The sequence below is a fragment of the Ornithorhynchus anatinus genome, chromosome 7 (genome assembly GCF_004115215.2).
Source record: "Ornithorhynchus anatinus isolate Pmale09 chromosome 7, mOrnAna1.pri.v4, whole genome shotgun sequence".
Taxonomy (NCBI): domain Eukaryota; kingdom Metazoa; phylum Chordata; class Mammalia; order Monotremata; family Ornithorhynchidae; genus Ornithorhynchus; species Ornithorhynchus anatinus.
The window spans coordinates 30,046,208-30,074,025 of NC_041734.1; the positions used below are offsets into that span (position 1 = coordinate 30,046,208).

Genomic DNA, 27,818 nt, shown 5'->3' on the forward strand with positions numbered 1-27,818 from the left:
CTCACAGTCTTAATCCCATTTCACAGATGAGGCAATTGAGGCCCAGATAAGTTAAGTGGCTTGCCCACAGTCACAGGGCAGAGAAGTAGCAGAGCCGGGGTTAGAATCCACATCCTCTGACTCCCAAGCCCATGATCTTTCCATTAAGCTATGCTATTTCTTGAGAGTTGCCTGTGCGATCTTCTAATAAGGTTGATTTAGAGGATACTAAATGAGAGATGATATTTTACTATGCCAACAAATGTGTGTTACAATTCGAGTTCCCATACTGTCTTTTAAAAGGAGGAGGTTAGTGGCAGAGGAGCAGAGTGTGCAGGCTGGGCTGTAGAAGGAGAGAAGGGAGGCGAGATAGGAAGGGGCAAGGTGATAGAGAGCTTTGAAGCCAATAGTGAGGAGCTTTTGCTTCACATGAAGGTCGATAGGCAACCACTGGAGATTTTTGAGGAGGGGGCGACATGCCCAGAGCATTTCTGTAGAAAAATAACCTGGGCAGCAGAATGAAGTATAGATGGAAGCAGGGAGAGACAGGAGGTTGGGAGATCTGACCATACTATCCACCTCTTTCCCATCTTGGCTGAGATTAATTTATCAACCATGACTGAGTTCTTAATCCCAGCTCTGCCAATGGCCTGCTGGGTGACCTTGGGCAAGTCACTTAACTTCTCAGTGTCTCAGTTCCCTCGTCTGTAAAATGGGGATTGAATACCTGTCCTCCATCCTACTCAGACTGTAAACAAAATGTGGGACAGGGCTGTGTTCCATGTGATTGATTTATATCAACCTCCAGCACTTAGAACAGTTCTTGACACAGAGTAAGGGCTCAAAAAATACCATTAAAAAAAAGACAGATCTGAATCTTGGAGGAATCGCTGCCCAGAGTTAATATCTGATTTTCAAGGCAGTAAGGAGACCCTTGAGCAAATAATCAAAGAGATGTTGAACCAGGGAAGCAATTTAATTTAGAAATGGAAGATGTAGCTGTCAATCAGTTGAATGACTGACATTCAGCTGAATGAGTTCCATTTCAGTCAGGAATCACTATCTAATGAGGACCTCAGTGAGCTTCAACAAGCCAGTGTGTCATTGCAAGGTACAAAACAGATGGAAAACAAGCCATGATTTTTCCACCACCAGCTAAAATCTTGCCTTAGTTTTCAAGAATGCAAACAAGCATGATTATGACTGAAGAAAGAGAAGACCCTAATGGAGAGAAAATTTCAAAGGGACACAGAACTGTTCAGAAAGAGATAGGCTACTGTGGTATAATGATGGTATTGAAGTGCTTACTATATGCCAAGCATTATATTAAGCTCTGGCTTAGATACAAGATAACCAGATTAGACATAGTCCCTGTCCACCCTTGGGATTCACAGCAAGGTAACACAACAAGCAAGTGGCATGACCAGAATTAGAATTCAGGTCCTCTGACCCTAGGCTCTTGCTGTTTCTACTAGATCACATAGCATCTGACTAGAAAAGAAGGCTGTTGTTCCACTTCTGTTGGACATATTCTCCAGTCAGCCGGAGATGCTTCTACTACTACTGCAGTCTCCTAAACAGACTCAATTACGAAAATTTTATTTAATACTATGATGGCATCTTTGAAGTATTTTTCAATAAAGATTATCAATAGTTGATAGCTCATAAAGGAATTTCACATTACTTTTCCAGAGGTTCTGGAAAAAATCTTAATGCAAATCTAGAGGAAAATGTACCTTCTGATACCATTATTTATAATATAACTACATGGTCATGGAATATAACTTAGTTGTATCGTGAGGTATTTTGGTATATTCTCTACAAAACTATTGGACTGGTAATAAGGAATGCTCCTTGGAAAGCAACTGAATCAGATCAGACAGTCCTAGGAAAAATCATATTATTATTCAGCCACCCAAAGCAGTAATGTTTACTGTCCCTTTTCTATTATCTCCTCTACCTTTGGCTATCCAGTCTCTGGCTCTCTTGCAATGTGTCTGAATTACAGGAGTTAAAGTTGTCAGTGGGAGAGAAAACAAGTCAGCAAGTTCAGATACACAGCAGACCAATCTCTTGGGTGGCCTCCAAATAGAGACAAATGTATAACAACTGAACTTGCATTTCAGCAGGCTGGGAAAACATTCATTCATTCATTCAATTCATTAATTCAATTGTAATTATTGAGCGCTTAGTTTGTGCATCAAAACCTCAGATACTTCAAGTGGTAATGGAGGGAGGAGACACCTTTGAAGGAAATGAACTCTTAATGTTGAACACACTATTTTATAGTCCATTTTGCCTTGTTGCACTGATTGTTTACAAGCTTCTTAATGGCACAAATTCTGTCCCTGGTAATAATTGCAGAGAATTTCAAAGTATAAAGAATTCAAACATGTAAGAATACCAGATATACTTGCATAATTGCCACACTTTTCTCATAATTTCTGAAACATTAAAACAGGTGAGGTGCTAATAGGTGGATATCCGAACATAAGCATCACAACTAGCAATGTGAGGAGGAAGAGAAAAAAGAGAAAAAAGGAGGTAAGAAGGAATAGGAAGATACAGGGACACTTGAGACAGACTTGAAACCCTCAGAAAATCCCATTTCCTCCAATAGGCCTCCCCAGATTTAGCTCTCATTTCCTCATCCACCCTCTCCTCGGTGTTTACTATGTACTTGGCTATGTATACCTTATGCGCTTTGATACCCCAGGCCCACAAACCTATGTACATATCCTTATACTCCTTATCCTTCTTTCCCCTCTCCTCAATCTATTTAATTTCTCTCTCTCCTAGTAGACTAAAAACTCCTTGTGGGCAGGGGTCTATCAACTCTGTTGTACTCTGTTGTACTGTACTTTCCAGAGTGTTTAGTGAGTTCCACACACAATAAACACTCAATAAATACCACTGATTGGCTGACAATCTCCTACTACTAATTAACTTTTCCAAGTGCTGCACACAGCAGGTACTGAATTGTCTTGTTTCATTCAATTGCTTTTATTGAGGGCTTACTGAGTGCAAAGCACTATACTAAGCGCTTGGCAGAATACAATATAACAGTGAACCATCACATCCCCTGCCCACAGTGAGCTTACAGTTTACACTCTACAACCTACAGTCTTGTATTCACCATTCTCCTCTTTCCCCTCCTCCTCGTCTTTGTCCTCCCTCAGGTTGTACACCTATCACTGCTTAGAATTACAAGGCATAAAAAACTATCTTTTATTTCCTCCTCAAAAGTTGGAAATTAGAGAAGAAAATCCAGAATTCATTGAAATTCAGATTTTTTTAATGCTCTTTTGGTTCTAGGAAACCCAATTATTTATGCTTGTGAATATTATTTAATTTTAGTAACAGATGAATAATGAATCTAAATTTTTCCTGTATGTCAGTATTATTAAAGTTAAAATTCATCCAGTTAGGGCCTTGTGTTCTCTGGAACTCTTACAACTTAGATTCTCTCTTTTCTGCACGTCATAACAATCCTTATCTAGATATTTTAACTGAAGAATATTTCCAGTGGAGGTCACACCATTGGGGTACAAAAATATGCATCCCCATCACCAAAGTAACCCCCCTCACTAGTTAGTACTGTCTGAAGGAGATTTTACCCACTGTAAGGGAAAATTAAATATGTAGCTTCACTTTATCTGGAGAGGTAATAATGAGTTGATTGATTCAGCAGGACACTTAAGTTTTAACATTTACTCCACTACTAGCTTTCTGTGACTTTTCTATATTCAAATAAATTCCAAGTACTCAATGTGTTTTCTCATCCACAAAATTGGGATATTTGCATAAATCCTCATCTCAACTCCCCCTCTCTGCCCAGCTCTCCACCACCACCAAGAGTTGGAGAAGGAGTGTGGCCTAGTGGATATAGCTTGGGCCTTGGAGTCAGAAAGACCTGGGTTCTAATTCTCCCTCTAGCACTTGCCTGCTGTGTGACCTTGAGCAAGTCACTTTACTTCTCTGGGCCTCAGTTGCCTCATCTGTAAAATGGGGGTTAAAACTGTGAGCCCCATGTGGGATATGGACCGTGTCCAACCTGATTAGCTTGTATCTACCACAGTGCTTAGAACAGTGCCTGGCACATAGTAAGTGCTTAACAAATACCTTAAAAAAAGAGTTGTATCTACTTCAAAAAGCTAGGGAAAATATTTGCTGAGAGGGAGTTTTGTAAGGAAGCTTGGAATAAAGACAGTGTTACATCTCCTTATAATCATTTTCTAAGGATTCTCTATTGGTCTGTCCATCAGTAGAGTTCCAAGGGCCAGTTAGGCTTCACAAGTCCATTCTTCAAACTCACTTCCAATCAGTGGTATTTATTAAGCATATATTGTTTGCATGGCACTGTACAAAGTACTTGAAAGAGGCCAATACTGTAGAGTTGGTAGACACATTTCCTTCCCACAAGAGCCTAGCTGAGAAGGGGAGATGGACATTAAAATAAGTTACAGACAGGTACATAAATGCTTTGGGCTTCCAAACCTGTGGAACAGGGTGAGGGTGATAGGTGCTCTCTTTTCACTGCCCACTGTCTGTGAAAGGGGAATGTAATGGAAACACAATTTCCCCCACCTTGTCCCACCCAAATATAACAATATGGAAGCAGTGTTGTCCAGCGGGGATAACAAGGCCCTGGGAGTCAGAGGACTTGGATTCTTATCACAACTCCGACAGGTGGCAGCTGTGTGACCTTGGGTAGTCACTTAACTTCTCTGTGCCTCAGCTACTTCATCTGTAAAATGAGGATTAAATCCTATTCCTTTCTACTTAGACAATGCAAGTCAAGTGGGTCAGGGACTGTGCCCAACCTTATTATCTTGTATGTATCCCAATTCTTAGTACAGTGCTTGGCAAATAGTAAGGCCATTTAAAAAAACAAAAACAAAAATAGACCCTTGACAATTTCCTCCTTTCTGACTGTTGATCCTGCCCAAGTCATGTTTTCCCTGTAAGAGTTTGGAGAATTAGCCCCCTGTGTCCTCAAAATATAGACCATCTCTCAATGAGAGAGGATTTAGAGAAGCAGCGTGGCTCAGTGGAAAGAGCACGGGCTTTGGAGTCAGAGGTCATGGGTTCGAATTCTGGCTCAGCCACTTATCAGCTGTGTGACTTTGGGCAAGTCACTTAACTTCTCAGTGCCTCAGTTACCTCATCTGTAAAATGGGGATGAAGACTGTGAGCCCCACGTGGGACAACCTGATTCCCCTGTGTCTACCCCAGTGCTTAGAACAGTGCTCAGCACATAGTAAGAGCTTAACAAATACCAACATTATTATTACCAGAACCTGACTGCCTCTAGCTCTGAGGTCTGAATACCTCTCCCCCGTAGGACCCTCTTGCTTAAAAACAGATAGAAGGGAGAGAGACCCCCTCATATAAGACAAGAGTCTTTCAAGTCTATTTAGCCTTGCATTAGGTCTGACTCAGGTTATTCTGATCTTCTAGAGTCTCAAGCAGAATGGGGAACTGTGTGCTACCAGAGATATACCATCGCTGTACTGGTATACAACCATATTGGTGCATATACACAGGGAGAAATCCCCTACAGTTTTCTCATTTCTTCATGAGGTACTCATAGCTGTTGTGTACTTTCAATTTGGTAATGTTTTGGGCTCCCTCCTGGCTTCTGAATTTACTGCCTGCTTTGCCTTACCTGGTAGGAACTTTTCTCCACTGCAGTCTCAGGAGTGGGCAACATTGTTTACAGCCTGTGATTAGGGCTTTCAGTCAATTTCAAATAACTCTCCATGGATTATGCCACATTAAGTTAAAGTTCGATGCAAGTCAAAATAAAAGCAGTAGAGGAGAAAAGCGTGAAAAGCTAAGGAGAGGAGTTATTAGAGAAACAAGAAGTCTGAGAAGACACAGAATGATTGAAAGGTCCAAGTCCACCATTTGATACATGGATGTGGGGGAGGGAGCGTAGCTGTTGATGCGTTCTAGAGAGTGGACACATCCACAGAAGTATAAGACACCATGTGGTCAGGCATCCGAAAGAGGAAGGAATGGATGTCAATCAATAAATGGCATTTATTGAGTGTTTACTGTGTCCACAGAACTGTTCAAAGTAGTTGGGAGAGTACAAAACTTGGCTTAGTGGATAAAGCATGGGCCTGGGAGTCAAAAGGTCATGAGTTGTAATCCCGGCTCCAGCACGTCTACTGTGTGACCTTGGGCAAGTCACTTCACTTCCCTGGGCCTCAGTTACCTCATCTGTAAAATGGGGATTAAGTACCCTATGTGAGATAGGGACTATGTCCAAGCTAACTACCTTGAATCTTATCCTAGTGCTTAGAACCGTGCTTGGCATATAGTAAGCACTTAACAAGTACCATAATAATTATTATAGTGGGTATATAGATTCCCTGCCCACAAAGAGTTTACAGTCTAGAGGGGGAGACAGAATTTAAAAGAATGAGGTGGCACTGTAATTCCACTACATGCCCCATTCATAACAGGGGAGAGTGAAAGGAAAGCACCTGTCTCTCGCACGTCTCCCACAGGCTCAGGGGCCCAAAGCACTTCAGTAACTATCTTGCGCTTCATTTTAACATCCATCTCTCCCTCTAGGCTAAGCTCTTCTGCTCAGTCAGTCAACCAAATTTATTTAGTGCTTACTGTGTGCAGAGCATTGTACTAAGTGCTTGGGAGAGTACATTATAACAATAAAACAGGCAGGCCGAGAATGTGCCCATCAACTCTACAGTAATGCACTCTCCCAAGTGCTTTGTACGGTGCCATGAAAATAGTAAGGGTTCAATAAAAACCACTGAGTAGAACCAAGTTTTAAAAATGGACTTCTGAAGGTTCAGCATGGTGCCAAGCCCTTAGCACATAGTAAGCACTCAATACATACCATCGATTGATCTGTACGCCAGTGGCATGGGGCTGAGGTGGGAGTGAGTGTCATAAGTGGGCTCTTCGCAGCCACCTGAAACATTCAATATTGGGCCTCTTCGGGGCTTCCCTTTCAATCAGGGGGGCAGGGAGGTACTCCTCCCCCAAACCTTGGGGGCAATGGGAGAGGCATGGAGGCCTGAAAGAGGGGAGACTACCTGTCAGTCAGTTGATAGTATTTATTGAGTGCTTGGTGTGTGCAGAGCACTGTGCTAAGCACTTGGGAGAGTACAAGATAATCTAATAGACAGACCTCTCTCCTCCTCCTCCTTTTCCTTGGTGCCAGCTTCTCATGACCCTACTGACATGAATGTGAATGAATTGACCCATTCTAGGGCCATTCATTGAAGTTTCCAGTATAGCCAGAAGCATATTTCCAACCAAGCTAGAAAACCCTATGAACAGCCTCAGATAGACTGAGTTGTCTGACAGGGTGATCAATAATAGGTGACACAAAAGCATGGCAATGGGGATGCTAGACATGGTCATTGCCACAGTGATCACAGTGGTTTGGTGGATTGACCCCTTCTTCTTCTCCCCTTCCCCATTTTTTTTGAATGGTATTTGTTAAGCACGTACTCTGTGCCAGGCACTGTTCTAAGTGCTGGAGTAATCAGGCTGGGCATCGTCCCTATCCCAAATGAGGCTCACAGTCTTAATCCCCATTTCACAGATGCGGTAACAGCTGTGGCAACAGCTGACAGGTGGCAGAGCCAGGATTAGACCCCTGGTTCTATGCCTCCCAGGCCCCTACTCTTTCCATTAGGCTGCTCTGATTCTCTCCACCTCTGCTTTGCCTGTCTCTTGTCCAATTTGAGGTAATGAGAATCCTGGTCCCTTAGGCATGGCAGGAGAATTAGTGTCACGTTCCTTTCTAGGAAAAAATTACAAATAAATTATCTATATGCAAAGAAGCAACATGCCCAAGTGGATAGGGCCTGTGCCTTGGAGTCAAAGGATCTGGGTTCTAATTCCAGCTCTGCCACTTGCCAGCTGGGTAGTCCTGGAAAAGTCATTTAACTTCTCTGTGCCTCAATTACCAATCTGTAAAACAGGGATAAAATACCTGTTCTCCTTCCTTCTTAGACTATGAGCCACATGAGGGAGAGGGACTCTGCCCAATCTGCTTATATTGTGTCAATCCCAGTGCTTAGTACAGTGCTCTGCACAAAGCAAGTTCTTAGCACATATGATAATGATACTAACAATCACTTAATACAGTGATTTGCACACAGTAAGCACTTAATAAATGCAACTGAATGAATGAAAAACAATAACAAAAATAATAATAATTCCTCCATTATTACGTGAAGTCTCTGAGGGATGTGCTGCCTTTTATGGGCACTCAGTATTGAGAATAGCCTACATCTCAATCTGCAGTCAGGACTTTGTTATGGGCAGGGACTGTGTCTGTTTATTGTTGTACTGTATTCTCTGAACTGCTTAGAACAGTGCTCTGCACACAGTAAGTGCTCTATAAACATTATTGACTGACTGACTTTCTGCCCCAAGAACCCTCACTGTGGTAGGACAGAGGAGAAATGCCACCATTCTGGGAAAACTATGTCCTTTCATAGGAGTCTTGGGGCAGGACCAAGATTTCTCATATAACATATTGGGATGGGAATCTCAATTAGACAATCATATTTATTGAGTACTTACCATGTGCAGCCCACTGTACTAAGCACTTGGGAGAATACAATATAACATTCATTCATTCGTTCAATAGTATTATTGAGCACTTACTATGTGCAGAGCACTGTACTAAGCGCTTGGAATGTACAAATCGGCAACAGATAGAGACAGTTCCTGCCCATTGATGGGCTTACAGTCTAGTTGGCAGGCATATTCTCTGCTCAAAATGAGCTTACAAGACTACTGTGGTATTTGAATAATTAGATTTATAGGAAAACCTGTAAGGAAGTGAAAAACCACTAGATTTAAAAAGCTTTTCCCTTTGCTTAGAATTTTGTTTATTCCGGCATATCAATCAATAGTACTTACTGAGTGCTTGTATGCAGAGCACTGTATTGTTTGGGATAATACAATATCACAGTTGGTAGACACATGGCCTGCTCACAGTGAACTTACACGACTACTGCAGTATTTGAATAATTAAAGTTATAGGAAAACCTGGAAGGAAGTGAAAATCCAGAATATTTAGAAAGCTGTTCCCTTTGCTCAGAATTTTTTTTATTCCATGATATCAATCCAGAGTATTTATTGAGCACTTACTGTATGCAGACCTCTGTAATAAGCACCTGAAGGAGTACAATAATCAAGTTGGTAGACACATTTCCTGCTCACAATGAGTTTAACATTTCCTGCTCACAATGAGCTTACAAGACTACTGTGGTTTTTGAATAAAGTTATAGGAAAACTTGCAAAGAAGTGAAAATCACTAGATTTGGAAAGTTTTTCCCTTTGCTCAGAATTTTGTTTGTTCTTGGATATGGGTCAATAGTATTTATTGAGTGCTTACTATGTTCAGAGCAGTATACTAAGTGCTTGGCAGAATACAATACAGCAGAGTTGGAGGACATATTCCCTGCCCAAAAGGAGCTTTCAGACTAGAGGATTAAAAAGAAAATTTTGAAAGGAAAAGAAAAGAAAGAAAAAATACTGTGTAGGAAATAAATTTAGTTTCCTGTTCCAATTCAGGAAATGTTAGCCACCTGAGCAAAGTCAATATTTGAAGCACGAAAGAAGTAAATTCAATTACTGGTGCCTAGTCAGTATGTAACTGAGGATTCAAGTAGTTAATATGGCCACAAATTTCCAGTTACTACCTTCCCACCTATAAATACAAGGAAACCTCGCTTTATTTGTAAGAAGTAACCAATTACGACTGTAGTATACACAAGAGATTAGTGAGAATAAAATTCCTTTAAGAATATGTTCTCCATTTTCCAAGTAACTTTATATAATAGGCATTCAAGTCCTTCAGCGAATCTACCTTCCTTTATCCTATCTGTTTTAAAAATGTAACCACAGACCATAGCAATTTGCCAGAGGGAGAAAAGTAAAACCAAGATTGATTTCCAAAGCAGCACAGACTGCATTCAGAACAAGCCTGTAAATGGATGGCTTTGACTAATAACAAGCTCCTACCTGAGGGGTCAAAGACCACCTGGTTGCCAGGACTGGGACCTGCATCAACCGACACCATCGCTATCACTTTTCGGACATCCCAGAGCTTCATGACGCCACAGGAATCACAGGACACAATAGTGTCACCCTGAAATGTATCAGAGGGAAAGTAAAAACATCATTTGCTGTATTGTTGAGGAAAATATTGACCAAATGGGTCTGTTTTTATCCTCTTTGTTCAGTTTTCAAACAGAACATGCAGAGAATAAATTATTTTGACCAAAAAATGAGCAGATGCTCTTTGTGCAGAGTTACAAAAAGATCATTTAGAATGAATACCAAGAAAATTGGACTAAAATTTAGAAGATAATTCTCCAGAGATTAGGTTTTAGAAAAATGTATTTAAGATTGAAAAGCTAATTTTAGTGGTACTAAAAGGCTCAGAGCAAGACATACAACAGACTCTATATTTAGCCAGAGTTCTATGTTAAAAAAGACATTACGTTTTAGAGAAACAAGCAGTTTGGCCTCATGGCTAGAGCACGGGCCTGGGGGTCAGAAGGACCTGACTGCTAAATCCATCTCGGCCACTTGTCTGCTGTGTGGCCTTGGGCAAGTCACTTTACCTCTCTGCTTCCAAGTTACCTCATCTGTAAACTGGGGATGAAGACTTTTAGACCTTTGTGGGACAGGGATTGTGTTCAATCTGATTAGACTGTATCTACCCTAGCACTTGGATCTGATTAGTCTGTATCTACCTTAGCACTTAGAACAGTTCCTAGAACATAGGAAATGCCTAACAAATACCTCCAAAAAAAAAAAAATCCCACCTCCCACTCCACACCATGGGGGCACAGTCTCTGCCTCACTCTGGAAAGGAAGATGGGCAGAAGCTGGGAACAACCTGGTCAGCATCTCTGCAAAACCAGAAGTTCCAGAGTCCATGGGGGGGGGGGGGGGGGGGGTTCTACCCAATGTTTGGGGTGATTAAGCACTGCAGTACTTAGTAATCAATGCTGATGACACAGGACATACATGCAAATCGTTATATGTTGTTACTTTCCCTGCTTGTAATTTAATGTCTCCCTGGCTAGATTGTAAACACTGAGAACAGGGATCATATCTACTTACTCTGTTGTACCCTCCCAAGTGCTTAGCACAATGCTCTGAACAGAGTAAGCATATAAAAAATACTATTGCTTAATCAGTTGATTGATCTCCTTGTTGTATAGAAATCAGGGTTAAATTTCTCCCCAGAAGATTTTTGGATCCAAAGTTAAAGTGAAATCTGGAGAGGAAACAAAACTCATGCATTTTATTCTCCCACGTACTTAATATTGTGCTCTACATGCAGTAAGTGCTCAATAAATACCTTTGATTGACAAGTCTTCAGTGATGATGGCTCACGGCACTGGAATTGTGAGCCACTTTAATTTTGATTGGGGGGGGAAAACTTTGAAGAAAACTGTCTCAGTCTTCAGCACTAACTAAAGAAGCCTCACTCCTGTTGCTGAGTCATTCTAGAAGGTGTGTTGCCTTAGTAATCAGCGAGAAAGCCAGCTGATTGGAGGAATGTTAAATGGAAGGAAGAGTTTGAACTTTCTGCATTCATTCATTCAATAGTATTTATTGAGCGCTTACTATGTGCAGAGCACTGTACTAAGCGCTTGGAATATACAAATCGGCAACAGATAGAGACAGTCCCTGCCCATTGATGGGTTTACATTCTAATAGGGGGAGACAGACAAAAACAATAGCAATAAATAGAATCAAGGGGATGTACATCTCATTAACAAAATAAATAGGGTAATAAAAAGTATATACAAATGAGCAGACGAGCACAGTGCTGAGGGGAGGGGAAGGGAGAGGGGGAGGAGCAGAGAGAAAGGGGGGGGAAAAGGGGGCTTAGCTGAGGGGAGGTAAGGGGGGGTAGAGGGGCAGCAGAGGGAAAAGGGGAAGCTGAGTCTGGGAAGGCCTCTTGGAGGAGGTGAGCTCTCAGTAGGGCTTTGAAGAGGGGAAGATAATTAGTTTGGCAGAGGTGAGGAGGGAGGGCATTCCAGGACTGTGGGAGGACGTGGGCCAGAGGTCGATGGCGGGATAGGTGAGAATGGGGGATGGTGAGGAGTTGGGCGGCAGAGGAGTGGAGTGTGCGGGGTGGGCAGTGGAAAGAGAGAATGGAGAAGAGGTAGGAGGGGGCAAGGTGATGGAGAGCCTTGTAGCCTAGAAATTTCTGTGAGTGAGAAGTTTCTGTTTCTTGCGGAGGTTGATAGGTAACCACTGGAGGTTTTTAAGAAGGGGAGTGATATGCCCAGAGTGTTTCTGCAGGAAGATAATCCCGGCAGCGGAATGAAGAATAGACTGGAGCAGGGAGAGACAGGAGGAAGGGAGATCAGAGAGAAGGTTGACACAATAATCCAGCCGGGATATCATGAGAACCTGTACCTGTAAAATAGCCGTTTGGATGGAGAGGAAAGGGCAGAACTTGGCAATATTATAAAGGTGAGCCCGGCAGGTCTTGGTGACGGATTGGATGTGTGGGGTGAATGAGAGAGGAGAGTCAAAGATGACACCAAGGTTGCGGGCTTGAGAGACGGGAAGGATGGTCATACCATCCACAGTGATGGTCATACCATCCACAGTGATAGGGAAGTCAGGAAGAGGACAGGGCTTGAGAGGGAAGATAAGGAGCTCAGTTTTGGACATGCTGAGTTTTAGGTGGCGCGCAGACATCCAGGTAGAGACGTCCTGGAGGCAGGAGGAGATATGAGCCTGAAGGGAGGGGGAGAGGACAGGGGCAGAGATGTAGATCTGTGTGTCATCTGCATAGAGATAATAGTTGAAGCAGTGAAGGAGTGAGTGTAGATGGAGAACAGAAGAGGGCCAAGAACTGACCCTTGAGGAACCCCAACAGTTAGAGGATGGGAGGGGGAGGAGGAGCTGCGAAGGAGACCGAGAATGAACGGCCAAAAAGGTAAAAGGAGAACCAGGAGAGGACGGAGTGAGATAAGGTGTGGAGGAGAAAGGGATGGTCTACAGTGTCAAAGGCAGCTGAGAGGTCAAGGAGGATTAGGACAGAGTAGGAGCCATTGGATTTGGCAAAAAGGAGATCATGGGTGACTTTTGAGAGAGCAGTCTCGGTAGAATGGAGGGGACGGAAGCCAGATTGGAAGGGGTCCAGGAGAAAATTGGAGTTAAGGAATTCTAGGCAGCGAGTGTAGACGACTCATTCTAGGAGCTTGGAAAGGAAGGGTAGTAGGGAGATAGGGTGATAACTGAAAGGGGAAGTGGGGTCAAGAGAGGGCTTTTTTAGGATGGGGGAGACATGGGCATGTTTGAAGGCAGAGGGCAATTCTGCAATTTGGGGCACCTTGGTGCTTAGTTAATTTTTCAAATTTTTTGAGCCAATGGGGTCAGAGAAAGGGCAGACTTCCCAGTAGGAGACCAAGGATTTGGGGAAGGAGTTGGGAGAATTTTGTTTAATTGGGTGGGGTCTCTTAATGGGTGGGGACTAGATGTTAATTTAAGGGTGGGGGAGTTTTATTGAATGACTGTTGCCAGCCTTGTTAGGCTGTTACAGCTGAATGCTAGCATGTGGGACTTCTGTAGGATGCTTCATTAAGACTATTAGCTGTGTAAACTGATATAATAATAATAATGGTATTTGTTAAGCACTTACTATGTGCCAGGCACTGTTCAAAGCACTAGGGTGGATACAAGCAAATCAAGTTGGACAGAGTCCCAATCATTCATTCATTCAATAGTATTTATTGAGTGCTTACTGTGTGCAGAGCACTATATTTATTAAGCACTTGGCAAGTACAATTCAGCAACAAATAGGGATAATCCCTACCCAACAAAGGGCTCAATCACAGTCTCAATTCCCATTTTACAGTTGAGGTAACTGAACACAGAGAAGTGAAGTGATTTGCCCTAGGCCACAGAGCAGACAAGTGGCGGAGCCAGGATTAGAACCCTTGACCTTCTGACTCCCAGGTCTGTGCTCTATCCACTACACCATGCTTCTTTTCTGCAAGTGCTCCCTTTGGGGCCCTCGATAAAGTGTGGGCAGGCATACCAGTAGGATAGGGCAATGACTCACTGATCTCTTCCAACCCCAGGGTTTTAACAATAATAATAATGGTGTTTGTTAAGCACTTACTATGTGCCAGGCACTGTTCTAAATGCTGGAGTAGATACAAGGTAATCAGGTTGGACACAATCCCTGTCCCATGTGGGGCTCACAGTCTCAATCCCCATTTTACAGATGAGGGAACTGAGGTCCAGAGAAGTGAAGTGACTTGCCCAAGGTCACACTGCAGATAGGTGGCGGAGCTGGGATTAGAACCCATGACCTTTGACTCCCAAGCCCATGCTCTTGCCACTAAGCCATGCTGCTTCTCACTCCTGCTGTTGGTTTTCTGTACTTCCTTTCACTGATGGAGTCTTGCAGCCACGGGGGTAGAGGTGACCTAGCACAATTAGTGCTAGTATCTTTCTCCCTATGGTCAACAATGGCATCCCAAACATCACTCCAGCACTTCGCCTTGCCTTTTAAAAATCATGATTCTTTTTCTGCCATTCATATCACAGAGAACAAAAGCATCTCACCAGTTAGCAGCAAAGAATGGATGTCTTTCCCCTCTGCTAAACTGTAAGGTCATCATGGTAAGGGAACATGCCTACCAACTCTGTTTTACTGTACTCTCCCAAGGGCTTAGAACAGTGCTGTGAACATAATAAGTGCTCAATACATATCATTGTTTGATTGATTGCAGTTTAAGTGGCAAGATGCTGCTTTCAACTTCCCTGATAAGCCATTTTGCCCTTGGGCCATGGCTTAGTGGATAGAGTAAGTGGCTTAGCGCAGGCCTGGGAGCCAGAAGGACCTGAGTTCTAATCTCGCCTCTGCCACATTGCTGCGTGATTGTGGGCAAGTCACATAACTTCTCTGTGCCTCAGTTACTTCATTTGTAAAATGAGGATAAGAATGTGAGCCCCTTGTGGGACAAGGACTGCAACCAACCTGATTAACTTGTTAATCTACCCCGGCGCTTAGAACAGTGGCACATAGTAAGCACTTAGTAAGTACCATAATTATTATTATCCATCTGTCAATTAATCGGTAGTATTTGTTGAGCACATACTGTGCACAGAGCCTGGTAATAGTTTCCTAGGACCATACAAAAGAAGGAAAAGGCTTGGTCCCTACTCTCTACTTTAAAATCCTGGTTTCATGCACTTTTGGTTTTTGACCCATATCAGTGACAGTCCTCAAGGAAGATGGTCTATAGATTGCTGGTCTATTACCAATGGCCTATTGTGGAAGACGTTTGCACACCATCTCCCAAAGATGTTCTTACGTCTTTCACCTTTCAGTTGAACTATTTTACTTATTTAATGCTTTTCTTCTCCACTAGTTGGAAACTCCTTGAAGGCAGAAGCCTTACCTTTTACTTTGGCTGAAGGTTCCAAAGTGCGTAGCACAGTGTTTGCCCATAAGAGCCACTCAATTAATGCTGTGGTTGATAACAATATATCTTCAGCATTTAGTATAGTGCTTTGCACACAGTAAGTGCTCAATAAATATGATTGAATATGTCTTTATCAAGATTAGGACTGTTGTTTTAGGACCATACACCCGATTTAAAGCTTTGCCAAAGCTACTGCAGTCCTCTTTCCATAAGACTGAGTCTCATCTACAGGTTGATCTCAATGGTCGTTTCACATATTTGCATTTTGATCTAAGCCTCTTCGTGTAGATCAATAAAATCATGGTGATTTTCTTCTGATGGATGATAAAGCCATTTTCTGAAAGCTGTACTTTCCTTGGGTAGGAGCTCAGCTATTTCACTGTCATTTTCATCAAGCCAATGTCTGTCCCTGTGCTTTACAAAACCGTTGGTATCTACGGCTAGTTGAAAAAGTAACATCACACAACTGCTACTAGCCTGTTTTAACATTGTTATAAATCACTGGTAAGGATATTGCAGCCCTGCCAGCGTCGGAGATGTATTTGCCCTAGTATAATTTGTCTTTTAGCACTGAACCTTTTTCCACAATGCAAATTTTAATGTAAAAGATCAATCACTAGTGTAAAAAGCACCTATGGTGTGCAGAGCAGGGAACTGAACACTTGGGAAAGTACAATATAGTTAGAAAATATGATCCCTGCCTTCAAGTTACTTTCGATCTAAAAGGAGTGGGGGAGAGGAAGGGGAATTTTTTACAGACAGAAGAAGAAAATAGAAAAATGGATATATAGATAAGCAACTGCTTAAATAGTAGAATGTTTTAAGTTGTTATCTTCAGAAGCCATTTGAGTACATAAAGTGCGTAATAGGTATAAAAGTATTGAGGTGGTATGAGGGAAGCAGCACGGCGTAGTGGATGGACCACAGGCCTGGGAGTCAGAAGGTCATGGGTTCTAATCCCAGCAATGACACTTGGCTGCTATGTCACCTTGGGCATGTCACTTTGCTTCTCTCTGCCTCAGTTACCTCACCTGCAAATTGGGGATTGAGACTGTGAGCCCCATGGGACGGGGGCTGTGTCCAATACAATTTGCTTGTATTCACCCTAGCACTTAGTATGGTGCCTGGCACATAATAGTAAGCACTTTACAAATACCATAGTTATTAGTCTGGGACCATGATCTGGTGAAAATAAAAAATAATTAGGGGAGGAGATATGGTTTCAGAAGGAATTTTAAAATGAGGAGAGTTGAGGAGAGTTTTAGATTAGCAGACTTGAGTGGGGAGGGAGTCTCAGGCAGGAAGTAGGGAGTAAGCAATAAGGGCAAAGAGTTGAAAGTGAAGCACAGTGAGTAAGTTAGCTGGAGCAGATGACATACACTAATTGGATTGCTGTGGGAGAAGAGAGTATAATACATGTGAGAGTTCCATGGAGCTAGTGGTCAGACATTTCTGCTTGAGGTAGAGAGGAATGGGCAACCATTAGCATATTTGTAGAATGGGGAGATGTGTGCAGAACAATATTTTAGAGCAGCAGAGTCAAGTATGGATGGGAGAGAATCAGCATGGCCTGGAAGTGGAAAAAGGCACAGACCTGGGAGTCAAAGGACTCAGGTTCTAATCCCAACTCTGCCACATGCCTGCTATGTGACCTTGGGCAAACCACTTCACTTATCTGTGCCTCAGTTCCCTCATTTGCAGAATGGCAATGCAACACCAGTTCTCCCTCCTACTTAGATTGTGAACCTCATGTGGGACCTGATTATCATATATATATCTCAGTGCTTAGAACAGTGCCTTACACAAAGTATCTAACAAATACCACAATTATTAATAGTGGGAAGAGACTGCAGGTAAGATCAATGAGGCAGCTGATACAGTATTCAAACTGGGATATGAGAAGTGCTTGAAAGGAACAAACTATTTGGATGGAAAGGAAGGAATATATCTGGGGAATTGTCTGAAGGAAAAAGCATCATGATTTTGTGACAGACTAAGCATGAGACTGAAAACCAGGAAGAAATCAAGAAAAACATCAAGATTGTAAGCCAAACTGGGAGGAACGTGGTGGTTTACCTGCAATGGAAAAGTTAAGTGGAAGAGAGGATTTGGGAAGGAGTTGAGTTTTAGACATTGATGTCTAGGTGAGACATCAAGGTAGAAATGTGCTGGAGGCAAAATAAAATGCAAGACTGTGGAGGAAGTAAGTAGTAGTGATAATTATAATAATGTTGGCATTTGTTAAGTGCTTACTATGTGCAGAGCACTGTTCTAAGCACTGGGGGGAGATACAGGGTACTCGGGTTGTCCCACGTGATGTAGTTGAGCTGGCAGTTGAAGCCATGGGAACAGATATAATTCCCAAAAGGAGTGAGGGTAAAAGTGAGAAGAGAAGAAGGCCAAGAATGGACCCTGGAGAGACACCCACAATTGGGGTTTGAAAGGGAAAGGAAGAGTCAGGAAAAGAACTGTGTCAGCAAATCCTAGAAGAGACAGCACTTCCTGGAGAAGAGAGTGGTCCATAATGTTGAGAAAGATGGAACTGAAAATTAAAAATTGAACACAGTTCAAACCATTTCATGATTGGCTCAACATTCCACCATTTTTTTAACTCATCATATTTAGATTTTAATGTCTTTATGCCATGGAATAACCTAGTTCAAAATATTACACATATATAATTATATTACAATATAATTGTGAGAAGCAGCATAACCTAGTGGCAAGAGCACAGGCTTGGGAGTCAGAGGTCATGGGTTCTAATCCCAGCTCCGCCACTTGTCTGCTGTGTGATCTTGGGCAATTCACTTCACTTCTCTGAGCCTCAGTTCCCTCATCTGTAAAATGGGGATTGAGACTGTGAGCCCCACAGGGGATAGGGACTGTATCCAACCAGATTAGCTTGCATTTATGCCAGCACTTAGTACAGTGCCTGGCACATAGTAAGTGCTTAACAAATACCATTAAAAAATAAAGATAAGAATAAAAGACACATCCTTGCCCTTGAGGAGCTTAATCTAGGTGGGCCCTCTCTTATTAATTCTGTTTTTAAGTACACTCTCCTCAGTCTTTCCTCCACCACTCCAGGCATCCTGGCATCAGCTTAATCACCCAAGCATCACCTGTCATTGCCATCATAAAATCCTCATGAACGGACTCATTTGCCAATACATAGTTTGGGGCTGAATAATTCGTAATCCTTGGAAGAGGAGTGAGTTCTGTGCTCTTTGATTGCAGCCATCACTAAGATGAGATTTGTTTCTCAATCTCTGCATCATACTACTTCTGTATATACTCTCCAAAAAATGATGTATCATTATTCTTTTGTTTGTTTAGATGCACTCCCCATGTTTATCTCCTGCTGTGTGAAACAGAGGGGATCTTTCCCCTTTTTATCTTTTCAAGAAGTATGACATTCCTTGTGGGATTCCAAGTGAACAGCATGTGCTAGACTTGAAGTGGTTTTATGCATAAATTTACATAAGAAGCCCAAGATCACTATACCCCCTGCTGACTAAAAGCTAGCTGTAGTCCACACTTTACTTGAAGCAGTGCAGTGACAATTTTAATAATATAGGCACTCAAAATAATCAATTTGTTTTCCCCTTTATCAAGTCAGCCCTTTACATTTCAGGCAAAATGAATGAGGGAGGAGATGAAAATACAACAGATGCTCTAGATGGAAGGAGTGTTGCTTAAAGGTCAAAGAATCAACTGGGGAATTGGCAATTCAGAGTTTCCAACCTTATGACTGATTAATGTGCAACCTCAAGAAAATCAAATCTTTTTGCCTTTTCTTCTCCAGGGAAATTTAAGATGAATTTAGTTACCACCCACCCACTTCTCAAGAGTAGTGAGAATAGACAAATTATTATTTTCAAATAACTTTGAAATTACCATTACTGGCAGAGGTAGCAAAAGCATTCATTGCATTGGTCTTGAAAAGCTTAACTGAGAATATAACAAAATCAAATTTCAACATTAGCCCATTCATTAATTGGTATGAATGCAGAATGCTTACTCAAATAAATGGCCATTAGAGGAGATGCCAATGGAAACGCATAAGAATTCTGATTAATAATCTTTATTTTTGGACTCATAACATAAAGTGTTCCTTGTGGGACACTTTTTAACACAGTCAATTACTATTAATTAATTCAGTATTCACTTTAATAATACCACTGTAATGAGTTTATTTGGTAATTGCATAGCTTCACTCTAAGTCTTCACACTCATTCGAAGTATTTATTGAATAGCTACTCAGGGCAGTGTACTGTGATAAACATTTGGGACACAGCTACAATCTAGCTGGGGACACAAACCATAATGAAGCAGCATGGCCTAGTGGAAAGATCATGGACCTCTAAGTTAGAGGACCTAGTCTTGGCTCTGCCAATTGCCTGCTGTGTGACTTAGGGCAGGTCACTTGATTTCTCTGTGGGTCGGTAAAATGTAAAATGGCGTTCACAAATACCTGCATGTCACCCCCCTCCTCAAAAATCTCCAGTGGTTGCCTGTCAACCTTCATATGAAACAAAAACTCCTCACTATTGGCTTCAAAACTCTCCATCACCTTGCCCCCTCCTACTTCACCTCCCTTCTCTCCTTCTACAGCCCAGCCCGCACACTCCACTCCTCTACTGCTAACCTCCTCACTGTGCCTCGTTCTCACCTATCCCACCTTCGACCCCTGGCCCACGTCTTACCTCTGACCTGGAATGCCCTCCCTCCTCAAATCCACCAAACTAGCACATTTCCCCCCTTCAAAGCCCTATTGAAAGCTCACCTCCTCCAGGAGGCCTACCCAGACTGAGTCTCCCTTTTCCTCAGCTCTTCCTCCCCTCCCCATCTCCTTTACTCCCTCTCTCTGCCCTACCTCCTTCCCTGCCCCACAGCACCTGTGTATATTGTACATATTTATTATTCTATTTATTTTATTAATGATGTGTGTCTATAATTCTATTCATCTATTTTGATACTATTGACACCTATCTACTTGTTTTGTTTTATTGACTGTATCCCCCTTCTAGACTGTGAGCCCATTGTTGGGTAGGGATTGTCTCTGTTGTTGACTTGTACTCTCCAAGCACCTAGTACAGTGCTCTGCACCCAATAAGTGCTCAATAAATACGAATGAATGAATGAATGAATGAATGAATGAATGAATGAATAAACAGACACATTCCCTGCCTGCAACAAGCTTAGGTCACAGGGATACTGGGAAAATTCCAGTGGGCTGGAACCCATCTGGATCAAGAAGCTCTTCCACTCAGTTATCAGAGCATACAAGTAGTCACATGGACTAATAATGAGGATCAATGTCCCAAACTTACTCTTGTCAAAACTCCCCTGATATTCCCCACTCAAGCAGTTAGACCAGGATTTCTGTGCCTTCCTGACCTTGACCAAGGAGTTCAAATCTTCCTTTCTTTTCTGATATATTCCAAAGTAGATCTATTCAAGGAATATTTGGGAGGGCTGAGATGGGAAGGCCTCTTAAAGGAGTTGAGATTTTAATTTTGATTTTAGAGAAGAAAACATCTTGCAGAAATGATAAAATTCGAAGGTTATAAATACTAGTTAACCTTTAAACTACTATTGACTTTAAAATTATGCTAATAGAGCAGTATTTGAATATACATATTTTATATCATAGATGTATGCATGTGTGTATATAATAACTAATTGCACTTTTATGTAATGTTCTGGGTGGTTTTTTTTTTTACTTAAAGTATGCATAGCCTGCTTCAGATATTTTTTTTCCTGAAACATCTAAAAGTTTTGACATGCCTCATTTGGGTGCAGAAATGAATAAGAGCTGACATAAAATATCGATATTATTGGCCCATGTAAATGTTAGCAGACACCAAGCTGGATTGCTCAAGAGGTAAACAAAATTGAAATTTCTTTGGGGTATAAGGACTGTCTGACATCATTTGTCTTTCAGAGGATCAATGAATGACTAACCTAAATTTGTTATTTGCATTTCAGACTAAAGAAAATCCCTAAGGAATGATACTAAGAATTCTTTGAGCTTTGAGAATAAACAAAACTCAGAAACTCTAGGTCTTTAATAAAACATTTTCTTACAGGGTACGTGGTCAAGGTGAAGGATTTATCCATTGCAAATTGAAATGCATCTCTCAATCCATCATTTTAAAAAAAATCTGAATACCTTCATTGGTATTCACATAGTAATGAAGTACAAAAATCATCTTCCCTCCAAACAATTTCAGGCAACAGAGGCTGGCTACAAGCTTTATTCTCTTCTACTTATTAAAATCACATCTCCTCCACAAGGTCTTCTCCAATTAAGCCCTCTTTTCCCCATCCCCTTTCCCTTCTAATTTTTTTTTAATGGTATTTGTTAAGAACTTACTAGGTGCCAGGCACTATTCTTAGTGCTGGGATAGACACAGATAATCAGGTTGGACTCAGTCTTTGTACCACATAGGACTCACAGCCTTAATCCCATTTTGCAGATGAGGTAACTGAGGCACAGAGAAGTTAAATGATTTGTCCAATGTCACACAGCAGACAAGTGGCAGAACCAGGATTAGAACCCAGATCCTTCTGATTCCCAGACCAGTGCTCTATCCATTATGCACTTAGATCTGCACCCTTCAATCACTTGATATTACCCCACTCAGTCCTACAGACCTTACATACATATCCACCATTTATGTTTATATTGATGTCTGTCACCCCCTCTAGACTGTAAGTTTCTTTTGGGCAGGGAATGTTACTTCTAACTCTCAAACGTGCTTATATTGTACTCTCCCAAGTGTTTAGTACAGTGCTTTGCACACAGTAAGCACATACTATTAATAAACTCGGTTGTGTTGTACTCCCTCAAGCACTTCTAGTACAGTACTCTGCACACAATAAGCAGTCAATAAATAATATTGATTGATTGATTTTACATCCAGTACCTAGTTGAAGAGTATTCTTACTCATCAATTACTTTTATAATGTTTACCAACAATTGTATTGAACAATTCATTTACATGTCCTACATTTACTGGGTCAGAAGTAGAACAGCAATAGCAATCTCCAGATTGCTGGAGAAAAGTGAAATTTTTCACCTTTGCATGGAATAATTCCAGCAAACTGTTGGACTTGCCCTACAGATATCAAGGCCAATCCCTAAGATGCTCAGCATTCCCCAGAATCCAAAATTCTGGAGTAGGGAAAGGATAGTGGGAAGACTAGATGCGGAGGACCTCCTTTGGTTTTGCCCCAGGGATGTTAATCTAGGAGTGGTGTTTTATGGAGCACTTACTGTGTGTAGAGCACTGTGAGGATCCTCCCAAATCTCCTCACCCTGAGTGCCTCAGAGGGAACCAGATAAAAGTTGGTGGTCCCAAAAGGGCCGGACTTGAGGGCAGAACAGGAATTGATTAAGGTGGTAATGGAGTAGAAGCAGCTACAACCTTGGAGGGGGTGGCTCACTCCAGCCATAATCAATCAGTCGGTTGTATTTATTCAGAATTAAGAACAGAATTAGCGGACATGTTCCCTGCCCCTCATGAGCTAGAGAAGAATGGTGGAATAGGGTTTAGAGGAACCAACTTGGTATGGTTGATGTGAGGCTAGCTTGACTTTGCCTTGGCAAAATAATAGTAATAATAATAAAACATTTACTTTGTGCCAGGCACTGTACTAAACACTGAGGTAGATAGAAGATAATCATGTGGAACACAGTCCCTGTCCCACATGGGGCTCATAGTCCACAAGGGGAGATGAACAGGCATCAGATCCCCATTTTACAGATGAGGGAACTGAGGCACAGAGAAGTTAAGCTACTTGCCCAAGGCCACACAGCAGGCAAGTGGTAGAAAGGAGAGTTTTAAATCAATGCAAAATTCAAAATCCTAAACAAAAGCCTGGGCAGAATTGAAGCAGGAAGGGATTCTAAATTAGCAAGCACTCCCCTTTCATTTGGATTGTTCTCTGCTTTGATTTATAAAGAAGAGGGATGGGGCTACAGGGATACTTCTAAAAGAAGTAAAACAGTACTAAGTAAACAGTCTTCATTTTTTAGATCTTTGCCAGCCAGCAAGAGGTGTTCTTGATACGAAAATAGTTCCACATGTAAGTAAGGGAGACAACATCATTGATGTCAATGTGGCTATCAACAGTCGATTGCCCATCTCTGAATACCAAGAGGAAAGAACTTAAATGAGTGAAAATGTATCCAATTCACAATCCAATGAAAATGCAATGAGCCCAAAGCCAGGGAAGTCACTGGATTGGACATTTTTCAGGCTGAAATCAGCTGGAATTTTTCAAGAACCTTTCTAGTCAAACTTTAGAAATGAAGGATTTATAATAAATCTGTGTTTCATTGTTAAAATAGATAACACCATTCTTGGCTTGTTACTCTTGAGAAAATAGAAGCAGCAAGGTCTAGTGGAAAGAGCACGGGCCTGGGAGTCAGAGGACCTGTGCTATACCTGGTTCTGCCAATTGCTTGATGTGTGTCCTTGGGCAAGTCACTTAACTTCTCAGGGCCTCTTGTTTCCTTAACTGTAAAATGGGGATTAAATACTTGCTTTCTATACTACTAAGACTAAGAGGCCCCTGTGGGAGAGGGACTGTGACCAACTTGATTAACCAGTATCTACCCCAATGCTTAGAACAGTGCTTGACACACAATTAGCATTTAACAAATAACATATTATATAAAAAACAGTCAAGCTGTGTGTGTAGCATTTAATAGGAACTGCACCAGTGTCCCTCAGGTTTGGGCAAATGGGAGCAACAATATTTGTTAATCAAAGAGTTTCATTCACATGGATTAGTGGAAAGAGCACGAGCTTGGGAGTAAGAGGTTGTGGGTTCTAATCCATTTATCAGCTGTGTGACTTTGGACAAGGCACTTAATTTCGCAGTGCCTCAGTTACCTCACCTGTAAAATGGGATTAAGACTGTGAGCCCCACATGGGACAACCTGATTATCTTGTACCTACCCCAGTGCTTAGAACAGTGCTTGGCAGATAGTAAGCACTTAAAAAATACCATCATTAATTATTATTATTAGGCAGAATCTCTTTTCCTACCATACTGGATCCATTATATTGACAAATCTTGTAAATTACATTATTTTTCAGGTTTCCAAACAGAGTCCATCAAGAAGAACAAGAGTGTTAGACTGAGTGCCTAACATGACTAACATTATGTATATAATTGTAACTGATTTTAATGTTTGTTTCCACCCTCTAGTCTATAAACTTCTTGTGGACAAGTATCAAGTCTACCTATTCTATTGTGTTGTACAGTACGGTAAGCATTCAATAAATTGATCGATTGATTGAATTTCTGCATTATCTGGGAGGGTTACAATTTTGAGGGTCTCAGTTTGCCATCTAAAAATATTTTGGGGGGACTTTGTTATGAGAGGCAGTGGAGACACCCAAGTCTGGGTGAGTGTGTGCATGTGCACTTAAAAAACTTGTGTTTTTTTTGTACATAAAAACAATGTTCACCCAAGAAGTGGAGGCCCACCTCCAGACCTCTTGGATCACTTCAAAATATGGTCACATTTGTAAAGAAGGACTCAATTACTGGGGATTAATACATTGGTAATATATATACACAGTGAAATAATACAACAGACATTTTCTTCAGATCTTTGTGAGATAATAATAATAGTAGTTGTTTAAGTACCTACTATGTGCCAAACACTGTACTAAGTAATGGGGTAGATACAAGATAATCGGTTCCTATTCCATATAGAGCTCACAGTCTTAATCCCTATTTTACAGATGAGGAAACTGAGGCACAGAGAAGTTAAGTGACTTTCTCAGGGTCACAGAGCAGACAGGTGGAAGAGCTGGGATAAGAACTCATGTCCTTGGACTCCCAGGCCAGTGCTCTTTCCACTAGGCCACGCTTCTTCCCCTGTAATGAATCAGTCCAAAAATATCTTGTTCCTGTACTAGCCTAAGTAAATGTAAGCTTCTTGATGTTGATCATGTCAACCTACTCTATTGTACTGCATCTGTCACAAACTCCTCATACAGTAAGCATTCAACATGTACCAGTAATTGAATGATTTATTAAAAGAAGATGTACTCTTACTGCTCATCTCAACCAAAAATGAACTATGTTGACAGTTTCAACAAGTTCATTAAGAAGAGTGTGAGGGATGATAGGAAAGCTGTCAAATAGTCAGTGCAGATTGACAGTATTCAAGATTTAGGCATAAGGCGTCAGATATTTGACTGAATCTATGGGGGTAAATCTGATGACAATACTACTACTACTGCTATTGATAATAAAAATGATATTTGTTCAGCGCTTACTATGTGCCAAGCACTGTTCTATGTGCTGGGGTAAGATACAAGGTAATCAGGTTGGCCCACTTAGGGCTCACAGTCTTAGTCCCTATTTTACAGATGAGGTAACTGAGGCACAGAGAAGGTTAAGTGGCTTGCCCAAAGTCACACAGCTGATAAATGGCTTAGCAGGGATTAGAACTCATGACCTCTGACTCCCAAGCTCATGTTCTTTCCACTCCCTTTCCCTGATATTAATCAATTAATCCAAAGTAGTGTTTGAGCACCTACAGTGTACAGAGCACTACACTTTGTGGGAGAGTACACTAGTATTGGAAGACACAATCCCTACCCTCAAGTAGTTCACAATCTAGGAAGAGAAATAGACTAGAGAGAAGAGAAAATAATTCAACAATGTATATTCAGAAGCACTATGGATGGTTGTTAGCACATGATTGCCAAAGTGCTGAGAGGAGCCAGTTGGGAGGCTATGGCTAGGGGAGAAGAAAAATTAACTGGGGGAAGCTTCCTGGAGGAGGTGGGATTTTCTGAAGGACTCTGAAGATTAGGAGGGATCTGGTCTGGTGGATTTGAAAAGAGAGGGTTACAGGCAGGACTGGAGAGAAGAAAGACTGGGGAAAGGGAGATCTGTAAAGAGGCTGATATAGCAATTGGATTGGAATATGGCAAGTGCCTGAACCATATGGAGAGGAAGAGCAGATCAATCAATCAATCAATCAATCATTTATTGAGCATTTACTGTGTGCAGGGCACTGTGCTAAGCGCTTGGAAGAGTACAACATAACAATATAACAGACACATTCTCCACCCCAGATCTGAGAAATGCTACGGAGGAAGAAACTTGAGGATTTAGCGATGGACTAAATGTAAGTTGAAAAAGAGCAAGGATTCAAGCATAATGCCACGGCTATGAAAATCAGAAGAAGGGCATATGGACACGGTGCTAGCCATGTTGAGAATATTAACTGGAGGATTGGATTTAGGAAGGAAAATGAATCTTTCACTTGTAATCATACTGAGTTTGGGGTGCTGGTGGGACATATATGTGCAGATGTCTTTGAGGAAAATCAGGCTGATCCTAAGAAATGTGACTGCTAATAAATCAATCAGTCAATCGATTGTATGTACTGAGTACCATGTGCAGAGTGCTGCACTAAGTGTCTGAGCCCAGGTTGCCCACCCACAGTCCAGGCCATCTAGGTTTGCCTGAACTCTGCTGGCCAGACCCAGACCTTGGCTTGTGCAAGGCTCTTCAGCCAGATAAGGATTGGCCTGGGCAAGCAGTTTCTGAGGCAGGGAGCTCAGTACAGTGCTCTGCACACAGTACATGCTCAAGAGAAGCAGCGTGGCTTAGTGGATAGGGTATAGACCTGGGAGTTGGAAGGTCATGGGTTCTAATTCCAGCTCTGCCACTTGTTTGTTGTGTAACCTTGGGCAAGTCACTTCACTTCTCTGTGCCTCAGTGACCTCATTTGTAAAATCGGGGTTAAGACTGTGAGCCCCACATGAGACAACCTGATTACCTTGTATCTACCCCAGCGCTTAGTGCAGTGTTTGGCACATAGTAAGTGCTTAACAAATACTACGATTCTTATTATTATTTTGGGAAATTTCAATACAACAGCGTCAGTTAAATACTCTCCCTTCCCCACAGTCTTCACAGCGACTCAGCCATTACAATAAATTATGGATTGGGGAATTAGTAAAACTTAAGGGATATGTACATGAGTACTGAGGGGCTGGGGGAAATAACAAAGTGCTTAAAGTATACACAGCCAAGTGCATAGAGGAGGATGCAGAGGAGGGGACAGATAGACTGTAGACTCTAAACTCTAAGCTCGCTGTGTGCAGGGAACATGTCTACCAACTCCGTTGCATTGTACTCTCCTGGCCAATTAGTATAGTTCCCTGCACATTGTAAGTGCTCAATAAATACCCCTGATTAATTGATTGAAATTACAAAAGTGAACCCCAGGGAAGTTTACTATGTAACCTGCACATTAAGCTCAGGAAAATGGCAACCCACCAGTGGTGAGATGCCAAGCTTAAACCAAGGAGTTTTCTT

The 27,818-nt window shown here is 41.7% G+C and overlaps 1 protein-coding gene across 4 annotated transcripts in view; it reads right to left on the reverse strand.

Annotated features, from left to right (window-relative positions):
• Positions 1-27,818, reverse strand: part of SPAG16 (sperm associated antigen 16) — a 772,121-nt gene that overhangs the window by 255,045 nt on the left and 489,258 nt on the right. For 3 of the 4 annotated variants that reach the window (XM_029068266.2, XM_029068265.2, XM_029068264.2), the window contains one exon: positions 10,003-10,129. The exons of the other annotated variant lie outside the window; for it this stretch is intronic. In XM_029068266.2, coding sequence (XP_028924099.1) covers positions 10,003-10,129 — 127 coding nt within the window. The remainder of the gene's footprint in view (positions 1-10,002; positions 10,130-27,818) is intronic. 4 annotated transcript variants of the gene reach the window in all.